Source organism: Tripterygium wilfordii, chromosome 17 (genome assembly GCF_013401445.1).
Source record: "Tripterygium wilfordii isolate XIE 37 chromosome 17, ASM1340144v1, whole genome shotgun sequence".
Lineage (NCBI taxonomy): Eukaryota > Viridiplantae > Streptophyta > Magnoliopsida > Celastrales > Celastraceae > Tripterygium > Tripterygium wilfordii.
In genome coordinates, this window is record NC_052248.1 from 5117390 (window position 1) to 5142147 (window position 24758).

A 24758-nucleotide genomic window follows, 5' to 3' on the forward strand; every position below is an offset into this window, starting at 1 on the left:
TTAATATATATTTAATATATATGTCGGTAATCGGGAAATTTACCGGTTTTGAACTTTGCTTACCGTTACCGTTACCGAAATCATCGGTAAATTTACCGTACCGAACAATTGGTAACGGTATACCAATCTTCTGCTATTTTCGGTAACCAATTGATCGGTAATGGTATACCAATGGATAATTTACCATACCAGTAACAACCCTAGAATTTGGGGCTTGTTATCTGCAACCCCAGCAGGATGTTGCAACCCAAATGGATCAATTCAATCCGAGCTTGCCTCCCATCATGGAAGATTTGTTGACTGAATTTTCAGCTGTTTTCACACCTCGCCCAGATTTACCCATTCAGAGGCCACAAGATCACGCTATTCGCCTTCGAGAAGGTGCTAACCCACCCAACATTCGCCCTTATAGATATCCGTATTATCAAAAGACAGAAATCGAGAATATTGTTAAAGAGATGTGATAACACATATTTATGCACATTTTGCATCCCTTATTCCTATACTTTGCACTAGTTTCCTTTGTGAAATTGGTTATTTTGATGTGTTTTGTGTAAGTTTTGAAGGAATACATCCCTAACGGTGATTGAGAGCTAAAGAGACAAAAATATGGTGAAATGAGAAAAGATGAATATGTTCATAATTTTGAAGCCAAGTCAGGTTCCAAAACAGATTCGTCAACTTCACTTGACATACCAATTAAGAGAGAGCAATAAGATAAAATCAACATGCCATTGTTTTATCTTAGACATCGTCATTTGAGAATTAAGAAGTACAGATGAAGGTTGCAGCAATACATGATTGTTAGTGGTGGATAGCTTTCCCTTGACTCTTTCTCTTATAAGAATCAAAAAACGTTTTCTACTTCTTACTGATTATTCTGAGTTCGTCATTTAGCTCGAGTCAAAATACTGTTTAGCTCGAGTCACAACTAGATTTGATTTGCAATTATATTCCAATCCTCTGCGGGAGATACCCTTGCTTCTCACTATACTCAACAACCTTTTTCTTTAGTTGCAAGGATTAAATTGAGTTATTTTTCAGCACCTATTTTGGTGTTCAAGAATAGCTAAACAAGATGTTGGCAGCAGGTATAATTAAGCCCAGTATCAGTCCATACTCGAGTCCAGTGCTGTTGGTGAAAAATAAAGACGGGGGTTGGCACATGTGTGTTGATTATAGAGCGCTGAACAAGCTGATCATACTCGATAAGTTCCCCATTCCTGTCATCGATGAGCTTTTGGATGAACTCAATGGTGCAGCTGTTTTCTCAAAGTTGGACCTAAAATCCGAATATCACCAAATACGTGTTCGAGATAAGGATACAAAAAAGACAGCTTTCCGAACCCATGAAGGCCACTACGAATTTTTAGTCATGCCATTCAGCTTGACCAATGCACCATCCACTTTCCAATCTTTGATGAACGAGATATTCAAGCCTTTTTTGCGCAAGTTTACTCTTGTTTTTTTTTTATGATATTCTGCAAGGATTTCAAGACACATATTCAGCACCTTCGCAGCACTTTTGAAGTTCTTGATCAGAATGCTTTAGTGGTGAACCACAAAAAAATGTGCCCTTGCTCAACGTCGAGTCGAATACTTGGGAAATTTCATTTCGGCTAAGGGTGTTGAAGCAGACCCTTCTAAGATCCACAGTATGCTCACTTGGCCCGTGCCTACTACTATTAAATCCTTGAGGGGGTTTCTCGATTTAATTGGCTATTACCGACGTTTTGTTTGCAACTATGGACATTTGGCAGCTCCATTAACAGCATTACTGAAGAAGAATTCTTTTAGTTGGAATCACTTGGCCCAGTCAGCTTTTAAGACTCCCAAGAAAGCCATGGTAAGTGTCCCTGTACTAGCCTTACCTGATTTTACTAAGTCTTTCATTATCGAAATAGATGCCTCTGGAACAGGTGTAGGGGCGGTCCTTATGCAGAAAGGACATCCTATAGCATTCTTCAGTCAAGTTCTTTCACCTCGAGCTCAAGCTAAATCAGTTGACGAACGCGAGCTCATGGCGATTGTGTTTGCGACTCTTATATGGTGCCACTACCTCCTAGGGCGTCGTTTCACTGTATGCACTGATCAAAGGAGTCTTAAATTTTTGTTGGATCAGCGATTGGTGCATGAGTGTCAGTAAAAATGAATTACTAAATTGATTGGATTTGCTTTTGACATACAATATCGCACGGGCGCTGGGAACAAGGTGGCAGATGCTTTATCTCGTCGGGATGAGGTCCATTCAAGTCGATCCAGCGGAGGTTCTGGTTCTTCTTCTTCATTGAATTATCCCACTCAGTTGGTAGCCCTTTCAATTACTTCATGCCCTGCCTTAAACGATCTGCAAGAAGAAGTACTCAATGATCCTAGGTTGCGAGAGATTATACAGTGCCTCACTTTAGATCCCAGCAGCAAATTTCCTTATTCATGGAAAGGTGGTTGTTTATTGTTTCACGGTAGGTTTGTGATTCTCAAATCGTCCCCACGTATTCCAGTCTTGTTAAAGGAATTTCACTCTACTCCTATGGCGGGTCATTCTGGTTTCTTGCGCACTTTAAAAAGGTTATCACATGTTTTCTACTAGTCAGGGATGAATGCTGATGTCAAATAGTTTGTGGCCTACTGTGAAACGTGCTAGCGGCACAAATACTCCACCCTTTGTCCACAAGGATTACTGCAGCCTCTACCGATCCCAAAGGCTTTAAGTGAGGACTTGTCTATGGATTTTGTTGGAGGGCTGCCACGAGTTTAAGGCCTGGATACCGTTCTGGTTGTGGTAGATCGCTTTACCAAATATGCCCATTTTTTGTTGGGTCATCCGTATTCAGCCAAAGAGGTAGCCACATTATTTTTACAAGAAGTGGTGCATTTGCATGGTTTCCCTCATACTATTGTATCTGACAAAGATCGTGTTTTTGTGAGCCAATTTTGGTTTGAGTTACTCAAACTATCTGGCACTACTCTTAAAATGAGCACGGCATATCATCCGGAGACTGATGGGCAAACTGAGGTAGTTAATCGTTGTATGGAGGAATATTTGAGATGTTTTGCAAGTAGCCATCCATGGCAATGGACTAAGTGGGTACCTTGGGCTGAGTTTTGGTACAATACCACCTTTCACCGTTCTGCGGGTATGACACCCTTTTAGGCCCTTTATGGTCGCCCACCTCCCACTCTCCTCAAGGCTACTAATGAACCCTCACTGGTGGAGGAAGTAAATGTGTTATTTCGTGATAGGGATGCAATGCTGGATCAACTACATAGCAATTTGTCCAAAGCCCAAAATAGGATGAAGCAATATATGGATGGAAAGCGACGCGATGTATCTTTCCAGGTTGGTGAGCAAGTATTTCTGAAGCTACAACCCTATAAATTTCGCTCCTTGGCACAATATCCATACCACAAACTTAGCCCAAGATTCTATGGCCCTTTCATTATTCTGAAGAAAATTGGTGAGGTGGCCTATCACCTTGACCTGCCTGCCCACTCGGCTATACACCCTGTTTTCCATGTCTCTCAGTTACGGCGTGTTTTATCTCCAGGAGTCATCAGCCAACCTTTACCCACATCTCTGACTGTCGAGCTAGAATTACCTTTGGTTCCATCATCTATTAAACAGGTCCGCAGGTTAATTAATGGTTAGAGTGAGGTTCTCATCCAGTGGCAGGACACTCCTGATTGTGATAGTACATGGGAATCTTATGCTACTATTGAATCCTAGTTTCCGTCTTTCAACCTTGAGGACAAGGTTGCCCATTTGGGAGGGAGTAATGATAGAGCTGTGATTCTAAAGAAGTATGCAACAAAGACTGCACGTGGCAACACCTGAATAGAGGCACTTGTCTTATTTTTATTGATTGTTACTTTTTTCTGTTGAGTGTCGCGTGTGTGGTTTTTAGGGAGGTGGCTGGCAAAGCAGGAGCTATTCTGGACTTTTGTGGATTTCTCTGGACAGAGATTGGGAGGTTCCTAGTTCCCTTGAAGAAACTAGGGTTTTATCCTTCTTGCTTTGTTATTTCTCTTGTTGCTACTTTCTTGGGCTGCTTTGTATTAGACTATTGTAACAGACAGTTTATTGAAGAAATACTATCAATAGTCTTACATTCTCTGAATCTATTCTGTTGATTGGGTGAGAATGTGCTTGTATCTATCAGAAGATAATACTTGCAAACTATTATTGTTTGGTGGCACCCTTTGGAAAAAAATTCCCCAATGTTTTCTTCTTTTTTTTTTTGAATTTCTGGGAAAGGGATTTGAAGCTTGAGCTAACAGGTCAATGGTAACAACACCCTTTTCTTTCTTCATAATGCTAGCTAGCCCATAGATCAGGTTACAAATTGATTTTTCTTGATAACGTGGAACCCAACCAGCTGCCCACCGGATAACTGGCTGATAAACCCTAGGCCACATGGAAGACCCCGTAACCCCATGGATGAGTTAAGACGTGGGCCGAGATACAGATCAGCCAGGCCCTTGACAAATGTGCATAAGGGTCAAAAGTCAGAGCATGACCTAGATAATTTGACCAGCTCCTCACCAACAGCAGTTGAGCGCACAACACCAAGAAAGTACCAGTAGTGATTTAGTAGTTCCAGTGTTCATTAGTAGTACCGGTGTTCACGTTTTCTTTCATTAATATATATTAGGGGGAAACTTATGTATTTTTGGGGCATCTAGAATTAAAAACCTAGTTATTTTCCCTGTTTTAATTTTTGTTTGTAAAGTACTCATTTATGAAGCTTCAGTAGAAAGAAAGACAACGTATGCTAACCTTTATCCCATAAGGGCTTTCCATGAAACTAAGTTTGTATGTATTTGTACAAAAACTGTGAAGTAGGCAACCTTGGCCAGGAAACTGAGGAACTCCAAGGTTTCCTTTCTTTGCACTGCAACAAAAAGAAAAGGTTGATTAAAACAAATGAAATGCAACAACTACAACAGAAGGCTCACTCCAACATTTTCATGTTTCCCTTAATCACTAAATACTGTTCAAAGCAAAAGACCGTAGTTATCAAAATGCATGACATTAACCTTTCACTTGACAAAGTACTTAGTAAAAACATATTCACTTGCTTATCAAAAAAAAGCATATTCACTTCAAAATTAATAATGTGTTCTTAATTATGCATATAACAATCTACTTTCAAGAACGGTTAATATAATGTCAATGTATATAAGAATCTACTTCGTTAGATTGATATGCACCGTTTTGCTATTCACTCCTTCACGACATCGTTTTGGTCTTACTAAACGTTACTGTTTCTATTCTTTTATTACCGTTATTAGTTACATCTTTTCATTATTTTATTAATTCTTTGAATCAAGATAACCGTTGGTCATCTTTCAACTTAAGGCTCCTCTTGCCTTGTACGCTGTAATGTATGTTTTCATGAATACGAAGATATCTCTTCTTCCCATCTCTGTATTTCTCTCTTCCTCAATCTTTCTTGATTCAAAGAACTAATAAAATAATGAAATGATGTAACTAATAACGGTAATAAAAGAATAGAAACAGTAACGTTTAGTAAGACCAAAACGATGTCGTGAAGGAGTGAATAGCAAAACGGTGGGTATCAATCTAACACCATGGTCACCAAAAGCCAAGTATAAGACAAATAAAAACATTCTTACCTTCAGAGAGAAGAGCAGAACGAACATGAGTTTATGATCCTGCTGCGGAGGAAGAGAGTGGAGAGGGAAGATTACATTGCCTATGTAGAAAGCAAACACCGTCCCGGTTGAAAATGTAAATCATGCGAGCATTGCTCCGGGGCGATGAACTGATCTATGATCCTCCAAACAACTGTATTCTTTTTTGAATTTTCACGAATCAAATTCAATATGAATATCACGAAACCTGAGATGCAAAAATTGGAAAACTATCAAAATCATGAAGAAAAGGATTTTCAAAGTACGGAACCAAATCGAGTGATCGGAGGATTGATATTGTAAAAGAGTACACTTTGGCTGCTGAGAAAATACACAGATTGAATAGAGAATGATAACTTGAAGGGGTTTCTACGATACGTAGCACAAAATAAAGGAGTAAAGAGCGCACCACAATTTTTCCTGAGCTTTCTGGGCAACCAAACAAAGGATGGAAGGTTGGTTAATCGAAATGCGTTCATCATCTATGGGATTTTGGGAGAGAAAAACAAGTTACGACGTCGTGTTAGAGGGGGTCTGAACTTACATGTAAAATTCTATAAGTTTTTTTTATTTTTTATTATTACTTTTTTTTCGGGCTGACAAGTATTTTAAATTTTCTTTTAAAAAATCCTATCTAAAATTCATATCAGAATAAAAATAAGGTTTAATTGGTGATAAGTGTTAAAAGAAAAGTTCACAACCCTAAAATAAACATCTAATGGACATCTTATAAGCTCATGGGTTTTCTTGACGAGGGTAAAACACATTTTTAAGTTGTGAGTATTGAAAGGCTGTGGCGGAAGCACGCCTAACTAAGAGGGTCAGTTGATCTACATCAAAAAGTGTAAGAAAAATAGAGCAAGTCGAATAACAAGAGATCCACCGGTGGAATTAATCTTCTTGTATAATAGGATCGCCCAGGTCTCGGATACGGTACTAGACTGGATCCAAAATATCCATAGCACAACTACCTCAATAATTCGCAAGAGTAAGCTTCCGTATCACCAAGATTAGAATATTCGTAAGAGAAGAGAAAAAGACCAAGAGTAGTCGATTTTTCGGTGTATCTCTCTATCTCCCTACACCCCCTATTCATAGTGGAGAGATTGAGAGTCCTACTAGAACTCTTAGAAGAGTTCTAGTTTATTCAGAACTGAGTTTCCAATATCTATAAGAATTGGAGTAGTCTAAATTAACCTTACTAGCAAGTGTATTAGTCGGCGACTACAGCACAATGATAAGCAAGGGTCGAATCCACAGGGACGGTGTTATATCTAATCCAAATGTATATTTGTATGTACGTATGGACAATGCAAACAAAAGTAAAGTTCAACTCAAGATTGTTTGGTTGGGTAATTAAACTAAGACAAGCAAATAGCAAAGTGTTTTTGGTATTTTCTTAGAATAAGGATGCAACTAATGCAAATGAGATGAATGAGATGAACACCAAGGTTTTGGAATCCCCCTTGGGAAATGACTTGCAATGACACAAATTCACACACATATTTGCTAATTCGGGCATAACGAATCCGTACCTAAGTCGGTTTTAGCGCACTTAAGCCAAATCTCCCTAAAATCGATTATTAGCCATCTTATTGGTCTAGGTCAGATATTCCTAAATACATTCTAGCCATCTTATTGGTCTAAACATGCATAGGAATTCATGGAGTTCTATGGAGATTAGAATTCATACAAATTGTCACCTAATTAAAGGGAGACACATTCATAATCAAGTGTTTCAAGAAGCATAATCTACTTGACATATTATTGTCTAAGCAAATTCTCCAAACAATTTCATCCAAAAACCTAAAGTGTTGGGCAAACACCACAAGCATGAAGAAATTGCAATCAAACATAGATGACGGATCGAGTTTAACACAAGAGGGGGGGTGAATTGTGTCCCCAAATTCCAATTGGAATCCCTTTTTCAATTTAAACAAATTAATGGCAATTAACAAGTAGCACACAAATTTGGACTCTAATGATTTTCCTAATCAATATTCAATCCAATGCAAAATGTGATACAATATAGTGAATGACCAAATATCAAATAATCAAGAATTGCACAAAACAGATTTTCAAGCAACACACTGCACACAGATTTTTCAACTCAGATTTTACCTATCAAATGATGTCGAAATGCAACGAAATTTTATATGCAATGTCACAACACCTTAATAAATTTCAGATCAAAATTCAAAGTTTAAGGCAGTCTGCTAATCTCGGACAGATTAGGGTTTTGAAAATCCTGCAGTTTGAAACAAGTAGTAAATATAAACAAGTAAACAAAGAAATCAACACAGCGATTTATAGTAGTTCGGAGACCCTTCTCCTACGTCTACTACCTAGATTCACCAACCTAGGATTTTCCCAACTCCACTAAGGTGTGGTTTTAAGAGACCCACAAAACTCCTTACACCAAGGGTTTCTAAGAACTCCCTCAAACTTCAATGTTTACAATTTCCCCTAACAAAGGGAATTTCTCAATGGGATTTTCAGCCAAGGTTCTCACAGGTTACCTCAAAGGTATTTGGTGTGGAACTCTCAAGATTACAGCAACACTCTCAAAGATAGGATTTTAAGAACAAGAGAGGTTTAGATTGTAAGTAAACAAAGCCTAAAGGATATAGGAACTTCCCTTTTGCAAAAGCAAGAGTAGTGAGAAGTCCTTGATTGTAGAGGCTTGTATTGGAGAAGATTGTTGTAGCAAATAGCAAGAAAGCTTGATGATTGATGAACTTGATAGCAAGAGGTTTCTCTCAAGGATAATTTTCAATTTGCTTCTCCAAGTTGTATGAAAGGGAAGATCCTCTTTTAAAGACAATTCTCTCCTATGCTTGCAGCCATTGGATCAAACTTCAAGAGTTGATCTCTACCATCCATTGCAGCTCCTAATCTTGGTCATTGATGATTTGAGCAAACAAATCTCCACCATAGAGCATATAGACGTTGGAAGCTTGAGAGAAGTCAAGTTGTACCTTTCTTCCATAAGTGTTGTCACAAGCACAACCCTTTGATCAATGTATGTCTTCAAATCTTGACCATTCAAACTCTCTTTAATTCTCAACCATGGATGTAGATTGTACTATGCCATCTTGTCCCTTCATTTTGAATCAAAGACTTCAAAAGTGATCTCTTAGTCAAGGATCTTGTTTGATTGCACCAACCTAACTTTCTTGGTAGCACATGTCTTGAGTGAAAATGTCAAGGATCTTGTTTGATTGCACCAATCCTAACTTTCTTGGTAGCACATGTCTTGAGTGAAAATGTCAAGAATCTTGTTTGATTGCACCAATCCTAACTTTCTTGGTAGCACATGTCTTGAGTGAAAATGTCAAACAAGAATATATCACTAATGATAGAGAGGACAAGGTTTGTTCCACATGTTTGAAAAGAGTTGTATCTCCATGAAGACCACAACCAATAGCCTCAATGTTGGATTCATTCAACTTGATTAAATGCCTTAGTGGAAAGTTGGCAAATATAGGATTTTTCATAGTTTCCTAGAGCTCCAAGCTCATTCTTAGAAACAGGACTTCGACCACTCTTGAACATACTGAATTCTGAGTCATATGAGACCACAATGATGATTAACCTACAAGGAAATAGGAGGTAGAACTCCCCAATTGCATGTAAGCTCAAAGAGCTTCATATAGAGCGCATAGGTTAATTACATTAAAAAACAACCCAGAAAATTCATATTACTGCATGATAAATCATTTTATATGTATTAGAATGTTCATGTAAAATTTCATAACAATCGGAAATCGTTTGGTCACTCAACCAAGCAATTAGATCACTAATAGTGAAACCGATAAATTCTAAGTGTAAATTCAAAGTCATTTTGCAAACTCAGTGTAAATGACCTTTTCTCTTGAACTTTACTAAATCAAATATGTTCATAGTGATGAAACTAAGATGCACACGAAATTTCATTTAAATCGGAGTTCATTTGGTTCACCACGTTCACAAAGAACACATATGCACAAAATTAGGTAAAACCTAGTTTTGGCGGAATTTAAGCATATGACCAAATATATATGTGATGCACTTAATTTCTCATGATTATAGTCCTAGAACATCTATTAAGCCTTCATGTGCATGTGGTTCAAGTTTCAAGTCATTTGGACCTAAGTTGTTTAAGATATGATAATTGGAAAATTGATGCTCTAACTTAGTCCATGTATGTTTGTTTTCAAAACTTAATTTCCAGCACTATCTCAAAAATATATAGTCATTTAAATTCAATTCATATAAATCAAATATTGCTTTAATGTTTCATTATCATTTATAATTGATTTAATATCATCAAAATTAGACATATAGGACCATAGGTCCAACAATAGAAACACAATATTTATACCAAAATCAACTCATATATATGTAAATCAAGTCATAAACAAAGTCATCAAACCCAAGGCTTCAACCTAGCCTTGGCAAAAGAGGTTTAGTTACACATAATGAGAGAAAAACACAAGAGGAGAGATGAGAAAATCATGAATAAACGCAATTAGTTGAGTAAATCCAAGTTGAGCTGAAGAATCTCTCCTCCTAGCTCCAAGAGTAGCCTTCCCCCTCTGGTTTCGCTCTCCAGAAAATCAGTTTTCGGTCCAAAAGTTCCCTGCGGCTCGGGCAATTCGCGAATTAAAACATCCCAGAAAATTGCTTTGTACGCCTAGGCGCGTTGAATTCACGCCTAGGCGCACCATGCCTAGGAGCACGCCTAGGCGCACCATGCCTAGGAGCACGCCTAGGCGCAATCCTAGGCGTGCACCACTTCAATTTCAAGTCCATCTCTCTGGACTGGGCGTGCAGGAGTGATTCTGGGCGTGCACAAATATTGCGCCCAGGCGTGGAATGATTCCAAAATCTTCATACGACATCCGATTTGCACAATTTTAGTGTCTACGGAAAGCTTGAGATGTCTAGTTTTCAATGCCTTTTATTTCGCCCGATTCCGATAACGTGACAAAAAGTTATAAGTATTTGAACACACGAAGGTCGGTGGATATTTTCTTCAATTCAGCCCTTTTTCCGTCGCTTTTCATCCAAACCGCAATCAACCAATCAAAATACAAATCAACGCATAAATACACTCATTATTTATCAAAAGGAAGCTTAAGAGGGGGAGATTTCTACCAAAAACAATAGATATTATCATACCTATCAAATACCCCACACTTAAACCTTACTTGTCCTCAAGTAAAACTAAACTAAGTACATCTACCAACTAACATCCTAACTCACTAATGCAGGAATCGCGATTGCATTTAGCGTATGCAACAAGCCTTTAAACCCCTAGGTGTCCCTAGTGGAGGAGTTTTGTCTCCTGAGGGCTTACAAGAACGACACCCACAAACGTTTCAAGATAACTCAAATCAAACATATGGGAGGGAAATCTCTAGAATCGAAACAACATACATCAATGCCATCCAATCAAAAAGATGTGGAGACCCCACACTTCATCCAAACCATATACTCAGTGAAGATTATCCTTCTACTCTATTCCTTCATCTACATTAAGTGCGTGCAAAGAAGAAATGTATAAATATTTGGCTTCCACGAGTTCATAGGCGCCAAACATAGTCACATTCCAAGAATTCCAAGAACAGTCAAGTAGTAATACCAAGGCACTTTTATTTATATACATACTTCTCTTCTTCTTCTTCTTCTTTTTTATATGTTTTTTTTTATTTTCATCTTACTAGGACTGTGCAATGCTCACTCCTTTAAGCTTTCTAGTCAACCCATGTAATGAGTTCTCAACCAATGACTCCCAACCAGTTGGTTTAGGGCATTATGTGATAAAGCACACCTTGGATCAATCACTCGAGTTGAAAAGGCTTCGAAGTTAAGCTAGCCTAGTATGTTCATCATGATTGCCTCACCTTTTTACACGAAACTCGAGTTGGTTAGACAAGAGCCCCGGTTACTCAGCAAGATCACAAGAGCGGAACATGCTTTTAATCATCATCATTCTATTATTATTATTATTTTTTTTAACATGCATGTAATTAACTAGTGCCAAGAATATCACTAACATGGTGTTCTAGATCATCTTAGAGAAAGTCCACATTCAACATCTATTCACCCAAGTCATACCCCACAGGCACACATTCTCGTGCAAGTGAATTCAAGTGATTATCCAATAGAGTAGACGTCAAGCATATAGAAGGATAAGATGGGTTCCACAAACCAAGATCAGTTGCATTTCAGTATAGCTCTCAATTCAACAGAAAACTCCCATAAATATGCAAGATTCAAGCACTGAAAATTTTCAATTTTTTCAAATTTTTTTTTTTTTTAAAAAAAAAAATTCAGCTACTACAAAAATCATGAGAAATTTCACACAAGATAATCCATATGCAGTCCACCACCCCATACTTTAAAGAATGCATTGTCCTCAATGCAAAACATAACAATGTAATAATGCACTAAAAAGAGGACAAGCTGAAACAATACAACCTGGGGGTTGGAGTCATGCATCGCGTGGACTGGTGTACTGGCCTAGCCACAATTCTTCAATGACTTCATGAACCCTTTCTTGCATATGAACCCTTTTTTTTTTTTAAACACACACACACGCCTAGGCGTGTATAATGTGCGCCTAGGCGTGCACAATACGCGCCTAGGCGTGGTCTGGCTGTAAACATAATGCCCAGAAATTTAAACTTTCCTGCAGCCAGATTCCAACACATTCAAACTAACATCCACACAAGATTTTGTCAATAAAAATGGAATAATGAAGAACAAAAGGATACACAAAAGGATATACTTCATTGGGTTGCCTCCCAAGTAGCGCTAAGTTTAATGTCTTCAGCCAGACGTAGTTGTACCTACAAAATCAACCATATATGCATCAACACTTAACAATTTAAGCAAACTCTCACCCCAAACTTTAAGAACATGCATGGTCATCAATGCAAATAAATAAAGGGAGGGAGAAAGCCTAAACACAACACTTGTTTTAGATAAGGAGAGAGACAACCTGATTTGGAGAAATCACCACAAGCCTCAACACCTTCACAACAATTCTTGGGAAACAAATCAAGGAGGATGGTGCACAGGATACTTTCCATTCAGAATCCCCGAAACATTTGACCCACAGAATTCAAGTTGGCGAGCCACAAATTTCCACCCTTTTTCTATCTTAGAATTCGCTATCATGAAAGTACCATGGATAGACAATTTCAATGTCTCAAAAGGAGCACTCACTTTACCTCTCAACATTGTTTTGGATCGTGCCTTTTTCAACTTCCTTGCTCTTGTCCGCACGCCTTTCAAGGTTGGAGATAGTTTGCTAGTAACAAGGGAAGTAGCCACGAGCTCGTTGGATATTGGCGATGATGGGGTCTTTTTGCCTTCATTGCTATCACCAACCACATATTCCACAACCTCATCACTTGAAGCCGTTTTTGTCAATAAATTCACTCTCTCATGGCCTACCATATCAACATGAAGGCATTCTCTAATGACATCCGGACTCTTCATAGCCTTAAAGATTTTGAACTCAATGGTCTTGTCAAAGACTGTCATTGTGAGCATGCCCTTTTCCACATCTATAATGGTCTTTGTGGTAGCCATAAAACCGCGGCCTAGAATGAGTGGTACATCTCTTCTCGGATTAGGTTCACCCTCCATATCAAGCACCAGAAAATCCACCGGAATAACAAACTCACCCACCTTTACCAAAACATCTTCAACTAACCCAAAAGGATGCACTAAAGAGCGATCAGCTAGTTGGAGAGTGACTGAAGTTGGTTTCAACTCACCTATCTTCAAAGTAGTGTAGACAGAATAAGGCATGATATTTACACTTGCACCAAGATCCATCAAGACCTTTTCAATTTCTTTCTCTCCAATAATACAAGGAATGGTAAAGCTACCCGGATCTTTTAATTTGGGCGGGAGCTTCTTTTGTAAAATAGCACTCGTTTCTTCGGAGAGAAATACTTCTTCATGATCACCTATCTTCCTTTTGTTAGTGCACAACTCCTTCAAAAATTTTGCATATGCGGGAATAGACTTAATTGCCTCCATGAGTGGAATATTAATCTCCACTTTCTTCAAAACTTCAAAAATATCCCGATTATACTTGCTTTTCTTAGCCGGTGCAAGACGAGATGGAAAAGGCACTCTTGGAACAACCTCTTCTACTTCCGGCGTTTCCTTCTCAACATGAGGTATGGTGGGAGCACTCGATTCCACCACTATAGGCTCATCATGACTCTCACCTTCAAGCCCTTGATATTCAATCTTGTTATCCACCTTTTTCCCACTTCGCAAAACAGTAATAGCATTAACATCTTCATGCTGCTTAGGATTTACCTCAGGTTGACTTGGAAGCTTTCCCGGCTGTCTTTCACTCAAGGCATGAGCAAGTTGTCCTACTTGCATTTCAAGCTTTGCGATGGACTGAGTATTACTAGAAACAGTTTGTTGCAACTGAGTCATTGAATTGCTCATCTCCGCTTGGGAATGCTGCATTGTGACTTGTGATTGAGCAAGTTGGGTGATAAGGTCCTCCATAGCAGACTTCTTTCCATCTTGAGAAGAAAGTGCATGTGATGGAGTTTGCCAAGGTCTAGGCCTTTGGTTGAAATTGTGGGGTGAAGCATAGGAGAAATTGGGGTGATTCTTCCATCCTGGGTTATATGTGTGAGAGAATGGATCATTCTGCTGCCTATGAAAAGATTGAACTGCATTAGCCTCAGCTTCAGGAAATGTTCCACTTCTAGAACATACACGAGTAGGATGATCGGTTCCTCCACAAATGCCACAAGGCTCCAAATTTCTGCTCAGTAAAGTCACTACTGCATCCAATTTCCTAGCCACAGATGCCATCTCTGAATTTGAAGCACTAGCCTCATAAACCATATGTCTAGGAGCATCAAGATCACGATTATCCCATTGTGAGGAATTTGCCACCACAGTCTCAATAATTTCATTGGCCTCAGTCGGTTCCTTAGCCATAATATTTCCTCCAGCAGCAGCATCTAACCTATGGCGGCATTCATCAGCCAGATATTGGTAAAAGTATGATATAATCTGCCATGGCAAGAATTAATGATGTGGGCAACCAATCAATAGAGTTTTATATCGTTCCCAAGCCTGAAAGAGTGGTTCTCCCTTGTTCTGCCTGAAATGGAAAATCTGATCTCTAAGCCTCTGTGTCCTTGACTGAGTATCGAACTTCTGAATAAACTTAGCAGAGAGTTGATCCCAAGAAGTGATAGAATTTGGTGGCAAAGTCTTGAACCAGATCTTAGCACTTTCCTTAAGAGAAAAAGGAAATAGCTTCAACCGTATGAACTCTTCAGATATGCCCTGGATTTTTTGAGTGCCACAAATCTCCAGAAAATCATCAATGTGATCGCTAGCATCTTGATTTTCCGCTCCTGAAAAAGATGGAAGCATGTTAATCACGTGGCATTTAAGCTCATAAGAGAGGTTTGGCGGAATGGTAGGAAAGACGATGCACGATTGTCTAGTAGAGAATTGTGGCATAGAGTAATCCATGATGGTGACAGGAGCATTTGCATTGTTGGCATTATTGCCAACTTCCTCACGATTTTCAGCCATGCTCGCCTGTTCAGAATGTTCTCCCAAAGTATTGTCACTAGATGAACTAGAGCTGGATGTAGGAGAGATAGACCGAGTGGAAGATTGCTTCTCAAGGGGGTCCTTGTCTCTCTTGTTCCTTCGTGCACGTTCCAAGTCTAGATCAACAGGAAGAATTTTTGTATCTTGAGAACGCCTTCCTTGCATGAACTACAAACAAGAAGGAATAGTATAAGGATCACTAATTGTCTAGTAAGTAAGAACTAAACTAAGTATGTAAGTATCTATGTATATAAACAAGAATGGATCAAATATAAGCAACCGTCCCCGGCAACGGCGCCATAAACTTGTTGGGTCTAAATTAACCTTACTAGCAAGTGTACTAGTCGGCGACTACAGCACAATGATAAGCAAGGGTCGAATCCACAGGGGCGGTGTTATATCTAATCCAAATGTATATTTGTATGTACGTATGGACAATGCAAACAAAAGTAAAGTTCAACTCAAGATTGTTTGGTTGGGTAATTAAACTAAGACAAGCAAATAGCAAAGTGTTTTTTGTATTTTCTTAGAATAAGGATGCAACTAATGCAAATGAGATGAATGAGATGAACACCAAGGCTTTGGAATCCCCCTTGGGAAATGACTTGCAATGACACAAATTCACACATATATTTGCTAATTCGGGCATAACGAATCCGTACCTAAGTCGGTTTTAGCGCACTTAAGCCAAATCTCCCTAAAATCGATTACTAGCCATCTTATTGGTCTAGGTCAGATATTCCTAAATACATTCTAGCCATCTTATTGGTCTAAACATGCATAGGAATTCATGGAGTTCTATGGAGATTAGAATTCATACAAATTGTCACCTAATTAAAGGGAGACACATTCATAATCAAGTGTTTCAAGAAGCATAATCTACTTGACATATTATTGTCTAAGCAAATTCTCCAAACAATTTCATCCAAAAACCTAAAGTGTTGGCCAAACACCACAAGCATGAAGAAATTGCAATCAAACATAGAAACACAAGATTTATACCCAAATCAACTCATATATATGTAAATCAAGTCATCAACAAAGTCATCAAACCCAAGGCTTCAACCTAGCCTTGGCAAAAGAGGTTTAGTTACACATAATGAGAGAAAAACACAAGAGGAGAGATGAGAAAATCATGAATAAACCCAATTAGTTGAGTAAATCCAAGTTGAGCTGAAGAATCTCTCCTCCTAGCTCCAAGAGTAGCCTTCCCCCTCTGGTTTCGCTCTCCAGAAAATCAGTTTTCGGTCCAAAAGTTCCCTGCGGCTCGGGCAATTCGCGAATTAAAACATCCTAGAAAATTGCTTTGTGCGGCTAGGCGCGTTGAATTCATGCCTAGGCGCACCATGCCTAGGCGCACGCCTAGGCGCTATCCTAGGTGTGCACCACTTCAATTTCAAGTCCATCTCTCTGGACTGGGCGTGCAGGAGTGATTCTGGGCGTGCACAAATATTGCGCATAGGCGTGGAATGATTCCAAAATCTCCATACGATGTCCGATTTGCACGATTTTAGCGTCTACGGAAAGCTTGAGATGTCTAGTTTCCAATGCCTTTTATTTCGCTCGATTCCGATAACGTGACAAAAAGTTATAAGTATTTGAACACATGAAGGTCGGTGGATATTTTCTTCAATTCAGCCCTTTTTCCGTCGCTTTTCATCCAAACCACAATCAACCTATCAAAATACAAATCAACGCATAAATACACTCATTATTTATCAAAAGGAAGCTTAAGAGGGGGAGATTTCTACCAAAAACAATAGATATTATCATACCTATCAGTCATGTCGGTGATGAGAGTTTTATTTGGCTTCATTTTTTGTCGCCTGGAAGCCTCATCTGATGGACTATTGGAGGATGCTTCCTTCCAGAGAGATTAATACCACTCTGAGGCCACTATCTTTGTAGTCACTGTAACTGTCCATCAAGAGAGTCCGAGATGCTAGTACCTGATTGGTCATACACAGCAACTCTTTCCTCGGCTCCCTCGAGTGCTACACGAGTGAAATATGCAAACACTTGCGACTTGATAGCAGTATGTCATCGATACGAGATGTCATATTTGTTCACTTCAATATCCTATTTGGTCAGGTGACTAGAGAGTTCAAGCTTGTTTAGTATACTTCACATTGGGAAAGTAGTCACGACCAAATAGAATGACCCTGAAAGTGGGTCGTAACTTTTGAGCAGTAGTTACCAAGGCTAGGGTAAACTTTTCCAACTGACTGTAGCATGTTTCAGCATCGAGTAGGCTTTTGCTAACATAATATATTGAATGTTGTTTTCTTTTCTTTTCTCTTACCAAAACTACGCTTATGGCAGTTTTGGAGGTCGCCAAGTAGATAAACATTACCGCTCCTTCTTTGGGTTTGGAAAGAAGTGGGGGTGAAGTCAAATAGCTCTTTAGTTGTTATAAAGTAGCTTCACACTCAAGAGTCCAGTTGAAGTTTTTCGTCTTCCTTATTGTGTTGAAGAATAGTGCGCATTTGTTAGATGATAGCGAGATAAACTGACTGAGAGCTGCCACTCATTCCGTTAGTCGCTGGACGTCCTTTATGCAAGTTGGCGAAGGGCTATCGAGAATGGATCCTTTTAGTCTGGATCGGCTTTTATCCCATGTTGTGTCACATATAACCCAAGAATTTCTTTGAGGCTACTCCAAAAGACATTTGGTGGGGTTCAACTTCATGTTGTATTTGATTATTAAGTCAAACGCTTGTTGTAGGTGTTTCAAATGTTGCTCGACGATAAGAGATCTATGAGCATATAGTTGATGTAGACTTCCATCGTGTCCCCTAATAAGTCGGAGAACATTTTGTTGACTAATCATTGATAGGTAGCTCTTGCATTTTTTAAACCGAAAGACATTAATTTATAACCAAAAATATCTCTCTCGGATATAAAGGTCATCTTCTCCTGATCATCTGGATGCATGAGGATCTGGTTGTAATCGAAGAAGACATCCATCAAGCTGAGTAGTTCGTGTCCCGCAGTGGCGTCGACCATCAAGTCGATGTGCAGGGGAGGGAAAGAATCTTTGGGGCAAGCTTTGTTATCTATGTAGATATGCCGCTTGTCATTTTTCTTCTTTACTACAAGAACGTTGGTCAGTCAGTTTAGGTAATGAACTTCTCGGACTAACCTGTCGGCGAGTAACCTCTGAACTTCTTTGTTCACGAGTCAATTGCTTTCCGGAGCAAACTTCCTCCTTTTTCTGTTTGACTGGTTGATAGGGTTTAGGGTTTATTTGATACTGTTTGACCGTATTTATTTATAGCTCACAACAAATCAACATTGAATCTTCATCCAACCAGTTCAACATTGAAAACCTCGACTCTTTGTAGGTGCTCAAACTACAATGATGAAAATGGTGAGGTAGGCCATCAGCAATTTGCAAGACATGTAGGCAAAAGACAATCGATAAAACCTTAGCGTCGGTTGGGTGCCAGCCAAAACAACTCCGACGGTCAAGTCAGTAAAGGCGGAAGCCAAAAAGAAAGCTATAATGGATGCAAATGTGTGTAAGTGTGACTATGGAAGGAGGTATAGCGGAGAGTGTTTAGAAAGAAAGAATGGAGAAGAATTCAATAGGCTGAAGAGAGTGTAGTATTTGAGTGTATTTAAATCGACCACATTCTTTTGGGAGAAGAGAGAGTTTATATAGATAATGAACGTCACGCCACGTGAAGTCAGATCTCAAGGATGGTGTGTAATGAATATTTTGAGAGTGGCGTGTGTTAGAAATGTGAACTGATAAGATTGGTAACAAACCAAGGTTTAATACCGAAGAAAAGTCAATGATTGGTCAAACACTAAGGTTGACTCTAATAATTGTGGCTAAGGCGAATGATTAAGGCGAGTTGAAAAGACAAGTTTGGGCGACAAGTTGCTTGATATGAGAATGATGCAGACAGGTGTCGAGTCATGCACGTGATGCAAACAGTAAAAGTATAGGGCACAATTGTCATACATGTGGCGGTCCATGGGTCCACTCTTGAATAATATTGTTTTTTTTTTTTTTTGAAAAGGTCAAAAGACCCAGACTCTTGAATAACTTGAGATGATCATAATGCACTTGATACATAAAGCATGGGCCTTGGACCATATTAGTCAAAGAGTCAGATAGGCTTAAGAGTCATACCTACAAAAAATGGGTCTGAAAATTTTTGACCACTACTCTTAAACCTGGACAACTTAATAACGCTACGGTTTTAAAAACTATACCTTTTCAACATTTTACACCAGTTGTCTATATGTGCATTATGGCATTTACAATAGGAGAGTGACAATTTTTATCTTTTTAATTGGATCTTATTTTCCTTTTACTAACAACATAAAAAGTGAAAAATCAGGATGTGTGATAATTAGCATCCCTATTTGGATTGACCTCAAAATAAAAGATTTTACTTTGAAATCTAGAGAAATTGAATCTCACTCAGTTAGATTTTTATCTTCCACTTACAGCATACATTTAAAACATAAATAATAAATTGATTAAAAAAAATAAAAGTATAACCAAAAGACATGATCTGTGATGATGGGTGTGTAAATCTAGTTTACTTCAAGTGCCTTCTTTTTCTCGAGAGCAATCATTTTCAACCCCAGAAAAACAACACTCAGCATACTCGCATTATCACTTGAAACAAATAGCAAAACATTAAATTCAATAATGACATTACATTCAAATCCAAGAAAAAAAAGGTTAAATAGAAGTCACATGAAGGGAGTTGTTCCAAACCTGCCGAAGTATACACATCATCGCAACAAAATAAAGACTGAAAATGTACTTGCTAACTAACATTAACATTAACCCGCGATTTCAGTACTCGAGGATATACCCAACATGAAACGACACCACAAGCCAGAAGATAAATTACAAAATGTCCATGAAGCAAAATCTCATTAGGAAGAAATACATCCACAGATTGATTAGCGAGCTTAGTACTCCCATTTCCGCATCTCCATTCCATCAGGAGGGCTTCCCTCTACCTTCTTCGCCCCAACTTCTTTCCAATTAGTTGACAGCACCGTCCCATTGGACTCCACCTGCAATACATAACACAAGCAAAAAGATTTAGCATGTAGAGATAATATATGATCCTACATTCTACCCAATTTGTGCACTTGTCATCCATTCGATATTGAGATCAAGTATCATCTAGAAACCTAATTAATTACATCTGGATTGTGGCAGAACGTATGGGCATTTAACATCCAGATGAAGATAGAAGTCTTACAAAAGATTTTCTCATTGCTTTTCTAGTGTCCTCGTCAGCATCTTGATATATGTCACGGAAAAATTTGTTCAAGGCAGCATCACCATCTAGTTTTTCTTCCTTTTCCTGAAACTCAAAATGACAATTATGTAAATCAACAATTAAAAGCCCAAGATATGTAGGTACATACAGTAATAACGATAAGAGATGATATGCACCTCCTTCTTCACTTCAGCCTCAAGTTTATCCCAATCTGTTTGCTTTGGCTTTGAGGATGGGTATGTAGGCCTTTGAGATACATCAACTGTCAAATGTCACCAGAATCAAGAATATCAAAAAAAGAAACAAAGGAGCAAACAAACCAGATTATTCAATAAGTAGTGACGTCAGCTACCAATTGTTCGTGCAGGCCCACAACATACAACTAGTTTCGAGTGAATTGTATATTCCCGATCCCAAAATGACACAGATGACAGATCCCCAGAATAATTTTTGTTGCTTAAAATAAAAGGCTAAAAGCATATCATGCTATCAAATACACAAATCTTGGACAGCACATATAGACCAGAAGTTTCAGAACACAAAACGTGCACTTTAACTACTGAAAGTGCATCCCACATTCAAGCTAAACAATGGTAAAGTACTCAGCTCGCCAATCTCTGAGACAAACAATTCAACAAACAACCGAGCCTTTTAAAGGTGCATTTGACTAAATGACCTTTTTTGAGTGGCTCCAATGAATCAATTACTTTTTCTAAGCAACTCATTTCAAGTCTCAACTATCAATTACTTTTTAATGATTATATAGAGAGATGGAGTATATGAAAGATATAGATAGATAGCAGGAGTAGAACCCCAATGTTAGTAAACCACACAAATATAGTAAACCACACAAATAAGAAGCACATCAACCCACCTGATGATACATTTACTTTTCGCGCAACTGTGCTTTCCTTGGTGAATTCAAGTGATGACCAGTGTATGGGCTCAGCTTTTGCAAGGCGGATTTCAATTTTGGTAGACAATACTTCAAACTTGCACTTGTCAGGAATTATCTGTTTGCAAACAAGGAAACACCAATATTAAAAACAGACATTTAGAAAAACTGTAAGGAATAACATATGCATGTGTTCTAAAGAATAAATATAACTAATCATCATGATCAAAAGCCGTACTACCAAATACTTTGACAAAAGGAACTACACAAGCTTAAGCAAAAGGACATTCACACTTTTACTCAAAACTCACCTTATTAATTTTTATTTTTGTTTTCTGTGAAAGTTCTAAAACTTAAATGTTAAACAACGCCCATGCAAAAAACTTCAGCAGCGGAGCCGGGGTAAAGAGTACATATGCAGCCTCAGTCTCCATTGAAGAGAGGCTGCTTCTGTGGTTTAAACCTGTGACCTAATTGTGGTACAGTGAAGCCGGGTTGACCCTTCAAATCTAAACATGCATAAATCCTACTTTTCGCAATGCCTAACTAGCAATTCAATTTGTAATATTTTCAAAATAGAGTTATTCGAAAAGAAGAATCTCATGCAACACCTTTCCAAATAAACGGGGTTGAAAATGGTAAGCATCTTCACCAGGGATCTCAATGCTAACACTTAACTGCAGTACAACAACATAGAAATTAATTAATAATTCATATGAAAATTGAAGTAAATAAGATTTACAAATGAATAAAGAAGGCATTTGATTCGTGTGCATCATACTATTTGCTCCCCATAGTCAATAGTAACACAATTGGCAGGTACTTTCTTTGCAAATATGGTCACAACCACTTCCTCTGCTTTCTGGTAGAATTCATGCCTGCATTTTTTTTCCCGACAGATTAGTTACATGCTAAGGGCATACTCTACATTCAATAACAAATTCTTAAGAGGCCAAAGAATGACGCTTGAACCTATCACCTACAGTGCCAAAAACTAAAACCTCCATATTAGACTACTAATTCAGACATTGCAAAGACCTGGAAACGGAGAAGTTCCACTAACCTGTATTTTGGCTTAGCAGGTGCTACCACCGAGTGATTGGGAAAGTCATCTGCTGTCTGAACATCTTTTGGAGATACGACATGTTTCGTGGCTTTCTCCAGTAACTGGTTTGGTAGAGTACCTATTTCCTCTGAACAAATATGCCAAATCCAATATTAATGATACTCTAGATGAAATTTCTTATAAAATTCATAAACAACACAGAGTTCTGCCCTAATGGAGATAAATAACTAAATAAATCACCTCACTACTAAAAAGGTTTAAATTATTAAATAACAACCTTATTAAGACAGTGGAGGCAAACATACAAAATTTGCATACATACCAGCAATTCGTTTATCACACTCTTTGATCAGATTAGTGAATCTTGAATCTTCAGGAGACAAAGTAGCACCTGCTTCCAATGCAGCTTTAGCGGTCTGATACTCCTCAAGCTTCATGCATGCATTGCTGCAACCATAAGGGGAAAATATGCAGCAAACCAAACACAATAAAGATCAAGTCGTGTTTTGAGAAACTGGAAAAGAAATAGCTTTCTGATAAAGTTACACAATTCAAAAGAAAAGAGCTATGCATAGCACTGCAACAAATAATCCACAGAAAAGACACGGCCTTAAAAGAACATTTACCACACAAATCCTTTTCTAATACAAGTAAATCCTCCTGTACAGAGGATATGTAGAGTGACTTGAAGAAAAAAGATTCAGGAACTGGAAAAGCAGAGTTCCCATTACTCCACACGTAGAGTGCACCAAAATTTTCTCCGTCTGGGTATTTACAAGGAATGTAAAAGTATTTAGAAAATATAGCATCCTATTGCAGAAACAAAGTTCTTAAAATTTGTTTTGTAACAAAAGGAATAACACAACCATGTTTTCTAGCGCTAGCCATGGTTGTGCATAACTCTTCCTTCTATTAAAGGAGAGGTAACGTCCACCGGAAAAGCATTATAAGATGTTCTGCAGATTGGGTAACACAACAACATAGTATTAACAATTTCAATCAGAATTGATAGATATGATGAACCATTAGTTCGAATGCTGCTGTTGTATCCATGTGAAGTTGATTTAAAACAAAAAATAGACATCCACATCTTCTTATATGAATCAGAACAAAAGAATATGCAGTGCCTTATACTCACCCTTTCCTCAAGTAAGCTTTGGCCATGGAAGGGTCCAATTCTATAGCTCTGTTAGCATCAGCAACAGCCTCTACATATCAGAAAAAAGAAAGATCATCAGCCTCAATTTCTATATAATCAGAAGAACAAATTACAATGAAATATCTCGCAAAAACAAAAACCAAACGAAGAAAACACAATAAAAGAGTCCAATTGAAGTCATAATATATCAAATAATTAGATATCCAAAAAACGCCCAAATAATGTCCAGAACACCAAACTAGCCCAAATTACTGATGTACTAATGATCACAGTCACAGTATTTTTCACAACAAAAAAAATTCATATAATCGTCATTATATGATAATAAAATCAGTAAAAGACGTGATTTCTTTATTTTTTATTTTTTTGCTTTTAGACTAGATTTTTCTCTAACAGGCATTCATGCGAATCCTCAAAAAAAAAAATTATGTTTTCCTTTGTAATTACCTTACTCAAAATTCTCCAAAAACAAACAACAAAAGAGAAACCAAGAAGTAACGCTAAGCTAAGCACGAAAAAGAATAAGATAAATAAACGGAGAAAGACGCAAACCAGTAAAATTGTTGAGTTTGATATTGGCCTGAGCACGGTCGGCGAAGAGCTCGGCGCTATTAGGGTTGATATCGATGGCCTGTGAGTAGATTTCGACGGCAAGCTCGAAGTGGTCGTCGATGAAGGCCTCCTTCGCTTTCTTCTCAAGATCAGACGCCATCGGAGAAGACGCAACCAAGGGAGAGAAGTCTCTAGAAATTACAAAGAAGGAACTCAAAAAGGAGATAAAAATAATTGTGAGAAACCCGAGCTAATACAGTTGACTTGACTTGTTTCGGGTTTTATACAACACATAGAGGTATACCGACCAATGCCAAATCCGAATTCCATTATGCTGAAGTTGAATAAACTATTTAGTTTCGAGAATTTTAAAAAAAAAAATTCTAATTTTGAGAGGCAATTCCGAGTTTTCCGACCTTTTGCATATTCTTTCCTTCCCATTGTTGGGAAAGAAATAAGAAAAAAAAGGGAATAGTAAGAAAAAGAATCAAATCTCACACTTTGCTTCACTTGGGACTCTACCATAATTAGAACTTTATGTTGATACTATTCAATAAAAACCTCAATTAG

At 38.2% G+C, this 24758-nt stretch overlaps 1 protein-coding gene and 1 non-coding gene across 2 annotated transcripts; one reads left to right on the forward strand and one right to left on the reverse strand.

Moving 5' to 3' along the window:
• The first annotated feature begins 14716 nt into the window (after positions 1–14716).
• LOC119983228 lies at positions 14717–14823 on the forward strand. The gene has a single exon (XR_005464576.1). It is a non-coding gene; the product is annotated as a small nucleolar RNA R71 (small nucleolar RNA).
• A 5065-nt stretch (positions 14824–19888) lies between these two features.
• LOC119981914 (protein SGT1 homolog B-like) lies at positions 19889–24494 on the reverse strand. The gene is made up of 10 exons (XM_038825052.1): positions 24189–24494; positions 23616–23685; positions 22800–22924; positions 22475–22604; positions 22193–22289; positions 22023–22088; positions 21391–21529; positions 20693–20778; positions 20496–20600; positions 19889–20304 (listed from the first exon to the last, which is right to left on the reverse strand). The coding sequence occupies exons 1-10, from the start codon at positions 24346–24348 to the stop codon at positions 20197–20199; spliced, it is 1086 nt and encodes a 361-aa protein (XP_038680980.1). The 5' UTR covers positions 24349–24494; the 3' UTR covers positions 19889–20196.
• Positions 24495–24758: the final 264 nt, after the last annotated feature.

Bases quoted from the DNA above. Each gene is read 5' to 3' on its own strand.
- LOC119981914 (XM_038825052.1), bottom strand. From the start codon at position 24,348: ATGGCGTCTGATCTTGAGAAGAAAGCGAAGGAGGCCTTCATCGACGAC. The intron at 22,290-22,474 runs GTTAGTGGAACT...AAAAAAATGCAG, and splicing joins CCTGCTAAGCCAAAATACAG to GCATGAATTCTACCAGAAAG. The intron at 21,530-22,022 runs GTGTTGCATGAG...GTTTGCAAACAG, and splicing joins AACCCCGTTTATTTGGAAAG to ATAATTCCTGACAAGTGCAA.